General features: G+C 36.8%; 1 protein-coding gene across 1 annotated transcript; it reads right to left on the bottom strand.

Moving 5' to 3' along the window:
• Window positions 1-471: 471 nt before the first annotated feature.
• On the bottom strand, window positions 472-3,831 carry LOC104219739 (F-box/FBD/LRR-repeat protein At1g13570-like). Its single transcript, XM_009770461.2, has 4 exons — window positions 3,747-3,831; window positions 1,692-2,529; window positions 1,433-1,597; window positions 472-1,088 (listed from the first exon to the last, which is right to left on the bottom strand). The coding sequence occupies exons 2-4, from the start codon at window positions 2,517-2,519 to the stop codon at window positions 747-749; spliced, it is 1,335 nt and encodes a 444-aa protein (XP_009768763.1). The 5' UTR covers window positions 2,520-2,529; window positions 3,747-3,831; the 3' UTR covers window positions 472-746.
• Window positions 3,832-4,961: the final 1,130 nt, after the last annotated feature.

The following is a 4,961-nucleotide window of genomic DNA, read 5'->3' as shown; positions in this document are numbered from 1 at the left end:
CGGCCGCATTTTTTAAGCTGCATCTCAGGCTTTGACTGGATAATACCTATTAGCTTAATTTTCCTAAGGTGACTAAATGTGACATCTGAGAAAGCTTTCACTTCAAGAGATTTTTGAGCTGGAGTAGAATAATCTACATCTTGAACCTAAGAAAGATTATCAAAGTACCAACTCTCTAAACAAAGAAGAACAATGACAGCTGCCAGCCAAATTTGCATTTGTGCATCAGTTAACTGGAAGAACACAATAAAAGAAAAATGGGGCAGCTCGATGCACTAAGCTCCCGCTATGCACAGGGTTCGGAAAGGACTGGACCACAAGGGTCTATTGTAGGTAGTCTTACCCTGCATTTCCGCAAGAGCCTGACAGTTCGAACTCGTGACCTTCTGATCACATGAAGGCAACTTTACCAGTTACGCCAAAGCTCCTCTTCTTTTTACTGGAAAACACATTATGGCATGAAAAACAGAATAGACTCACTAAGAAAAATGAGATTAAATAGATAATATAATACATATCACAGTAAATAATAACAATAAAGGGTCCATATCAGTGCTAGTAGATAGGGGACAATAGTTGCATCAAATCTCCATTGAGATTCTTGAGAAAAGGCTTCAGGCTTGGCATTGGGAAATGACCTAAGTACAGAATTAACGCACAGCAACCGACAACATCTTTGAACTAAACAACCACATATCACTTCATGTCATAAGTTGCAGTTTAGAGTGTGGCAATCTTGATCATACTTAACTTCTGATTTTGGCGATGTACGCTGAAATCGATTTAGCCAAGTGAGAATTTTGTTTGATGAAGACAACTTCTGCTTTAGGTGATGCACGCTGAAATTTTGATAACTCAGTAGCGCATATGTTGATTGCTGCAGATTCTTCATCTAGATATGAATCGATTAGCATTCTCACCAGCACCGGAGACTTGGCTAACAGAAGCTTCATAAGCTGCAACAAAGGCTTTGAGCCTTTAATATACTTTAGATTAACTTCCTTGAGTTGATTAAATGTCACATCCGAGAAATGTTCCACTTCAAGAGATTGAAGTGCAGATGTACCATCAACATAAAGATAAAGCACCTAAGAAAAGATAAACCAAAGAATCAACTAATTAATGATTTAAGGAGTCTGGAAACAAGAAATAAGAAATGGCATAATACATAAACAGACCCTCAAACTCGGCCTGATTGACAAGTATGTCCTCCATCTCCACTTTGTCAGTTGAACACTCCAACTTACAAAATGATCATCTGGACATCTCCAAAATTTATGTGTCACGTCAGCATTTGTGTCTAAGTGTTCTTTATACAAGTTGAGGTGACTGCTTGTGCATCCAAAGTTGGAGCACATACTTGCCAACTGAGACCAGGTCTGTTTATGTATTATAAGAAACTATTGTACATAAGAAAGAGAGAAAAACGAACCTCAATTTCTAGATATTGTAAACATGGAAAGCTTCTAATCAAGCCAACAACACAGGAGTTGAACTCCAATTCACCCAGACAACAATCAGATAGGTAAAGACGTTTGACACAGTTAAAAATAAAGGGAAACCTTTTTAATACAGTTCCACCTGCTCCAGCAAAGAACTAGGAAAGAAAATGCCAAAATCAGGATGACTCAAATCAAAAAGATGTTCCATCATTGAAAATGCATTTCAAGGAAGTGATGAAGCGCATTTACCTCGATACTACCATTACCCAAGTAGAGATGCTCAAGAGCTGTAAAAGACTCAAGAAACTTGGCAATGTCACATTTTCCTGCCTTCTCATCATTTCTAGTATTTGCAAGTGAAAGTTTTGCAAGACGAGGGACATCTTTCAAAATAATAAATTTTATATTGCCTTTGAAGTCAAAGGATCTCAACTTGGGAGCTTTAATTTCAATAGAGTTCAAATGTTCTGAGATTCGCAACACCAACTGCTCGAGCAGCAGGCATTTAGAGATTAAACTTTCAAGAAATTTGGAAGAAATTGTGACGTTGCGTAATTCCAGGCTAATTAACCTGTCAAATCCTTTGAAGTTTGGTGGAGGAAGTATTAAACAATTCCGGAGAGTCAAATACCGCAACTGCAAGCATTTGAAAAATGATACAGGCAATTTGTATGGGCTACGACTGAATGGAAGTGTAAGAACAAGATGTTGAATGCCATTTTTAGAGAGAAAATATATCAAGTCATCAATCTCAAGATAACTACGCAAACTAGTAATGTGGAGGATAAACTTTGTAATTGGCCCTACATGAAGCATCAAAATGTGGTAGATAATAATGGAAATTTTACTTGGACATAACATTCCATTAGTTTTAGTTGTCCAAACAGCTTTATCAAGCGTTAACTCTGGAAGTCGGCACCATTTATATCTCCATATGTCTGATAAGATGCTCGTCCTCACAGCATCTTTAAAAGGCAAACACATCAAAATGCCATCAATTACATTCTCAGGAAGGTTGCTAAGTACATCGGAAGGTAAAGTTAGACAACAATGCCTTTTGCCCTCAGACGACATCATATAACTGTACCTGTAGAAAAGAAACAAGAATATGAAGATTAGGAGGATCTCCAAACTACGTGGGCAGAATTGCAGATGAAAATTGTCAAATTAATATGCCATAACTGTAAGAAAAACAGAAGAGGTGTGCTCTCATTAAAATCATTCATAAATCTCCTCTTAATATTAAAGAATTGCATTCTTTACAGCAATGCTGCCATCCACAAATACTTTATGATAACAAAGGACTATATCACTTTTTGCTTCTACCTTAAACTGACATCGATAGCTACACGAGAAAGGAAAAATAAAACAAGTCCAATAATTTGTCAATTCAACTTCGAAAAATTAGCTGTTCTTTTCAAATAGTATGATGGTGGTTGCTAAAGCAAGTACCAAGAAGATATTAATATAAGGGTCTTCGTGTGACCAATAAGTCACGAGTTTGAGCCGTAGAATCAGTCACTAATACTTGCATCAGAGTATGCTGCCTACATCACACCCTCTTGGGGTGCGGCCCTTCTCCGGACCCTACATAAATGCGGAATGCTTTGGGTACAGGTAGGGGTGGCAAAATGGTTAAAAGAAAACAATTAACCACCCATATTATCCACTAAAAATGGGTTGGATAATGAAATTTTTAAAAACGGGTCAAATATGGATAAGAACCATATTATCCATTTAGAAAATGGATAACCAATGGCTCTAACTTTTCTATCTGTAAAGCTTCAAATTGGGGGTTCCTCAAGTTAGGGAGACTAAGAATTCTCTCAAAAGCGATCATATGCAAGAAGTCATGGATAATATGGTTACTCATATTATCCGACGGTTAACCCGTTTTTTTATCCGTATTAAATATGTGTTGTGTCGGATAATTTACCCGTTTTCGACCCGAACCATATCCGACTCGACCAGCCCGTTTGTCACTCCTAGGTGCAGGGTTGCTGCCCTTTTTGTAGAAGATTAACTATTTCACAGCTAGGGCTAAATTTGACATCAAACTAGCAAGTCTAAATAAGCTTAATAACTTTTTCCTACAAATCGCATAACCTTAACGCTGGCAGTTGAGTACTAAAATTGGAATAGCGTAAATAATCTGAGTAAGCATGACTGGCAAAGTTATAAACACAACGGAAACTGAATAATCATGTCATATTTAACATAATGAAGTGAAATTTCAACAAAATTATAGAACGCCAACTACAATTACACAGTGCATGAAATAATTAAAGATAATGTTAATCTTACTTTACAAGGAGGAGTTAGGCTTTCTCTTCTCTGGGTTGGCCTCAACTTTTCCGTTCATTAAGTATTTAGAGTTTTTTATATTTTTTATTTTTAACTCTTTGATTCCTCCCTCTAAAATAATTGTCCTCACACGTTCCTAGTTGAAGAAGTCGGCATACCTAAAATAACAACAACAACGACGACCCAGTATAATCCCACAAGTATGGTTTGGGAGGGTAATATGTACGCAGATCTTACCCCTACCCCGAAGGGTAGAGAGACTGTTTCCAGGAGACCCTCGGCTCAAAAAAAGCAACAGGAGACGATATATTAGTATCATAAAAATGCATAATAAAATAACAGCTTTATAAGAGATATGAAATACAGAATACGAAATACGAAATAGATGGCTGGTATAGTAAAAACTAGCAGGTAAAGCCCTGCATCAATAGACGACCAATGACATTCTTAGTCTAACTCCTAACTGGCTAGTCTCACTCTATTGTGCTGTAGAAATATTCACAACTTTCCCCTAACCTACAACCTTAATGCTCGACCTCCATAATTCCCTGTCAAGGGTCATGTCCTCAGTAATCCTAAGTCGCGCCATGTCCTTTCTGATCACCTCTCCCCAATATTTCTTAGGTCGCCCTCTACCTCTCTGTGTGCACACTACAGCCAGTCGCTCACACCTCCTCACTGGTGCATCAACGCTCCTCCCCTGAATGTGCCCGAACCATCTGAGTTTTACTTCCCGCATCTTGTCTTCCATGGGGGCCACGTCCACCTTCTCTCGAATATCTTCATTCATAATCTTATCCATCCTTGTATAAGATTACAAAAACATAAAACATAAACAAAAAAAAGGAAAATATCTTCTTAAAAGGAACAAAATTGTCTTGAAAGTATAATTATGTTCCTAGCAATTAAAAGAACATATTAATTTTAATTAAAAATACGTTCAACAAAGAATATATATTTAACGGGTGAAAATGTCGATCAATATTTTAATTTATAATTTCATACTTTTACTATAGTGTATAAATATTGATTATGTCATGATTTATTCAACAAATTTACAAAAGTAGATGTGTACAATCAAATAATTGAAGACATAGCATCGCTTTGGAAACATCACGGGGGGAGGAAGATAATAAATTAACCTATAATAATCGTTATATAATTTTTCTCCATTATAATTTGCCCCATTTAACTAGAGTGCACTTGATTCAATAT

This window comes from Nicotiana sylvestris, chromosome 10 (assembly GCF_000393655.2).
Source record: "Nicotiana sylvestris chromosome 10, ASM39365v2, whole genome shotgun sequence".
NCBI lineage: Eukaryota > Viridiplantae > Streptophyta > Magnoliopsida > Solanales > Solanaceae > Nicotiana > Nicotiana sylvestris.
Note: the sequence above shows the minus strand (reverse complement) of the source record. Positions and strands in the feature narration are given on the sequence as shown.

Excerpts from the sequence above, each read along its gene's own strand:
- LOC104219739 (XM_009770461.2), bottom strand. The coding sequence starts at position 2,519 with ATGATGTCGTCTGAGGGCAAAAGGCATTGTTGTCTAACTTTACCTTCC. Across the intron at positions 1,598-1,691 it reads TGGGTAATGGTAGTATCGAG|TTCTTTGCTGGAGCAGGTGG; the intron begins GTAAATGCGCTT and ends TTTCTTTCCTAG. Across the intron at positions 1,089-1,432 it reads TACAATATCTAGAAATTGAG|GTGCTTTATCTTTATGTTGA; the intron begins GTTCGTTTTTCT and ends ATCTTTTCTTAG.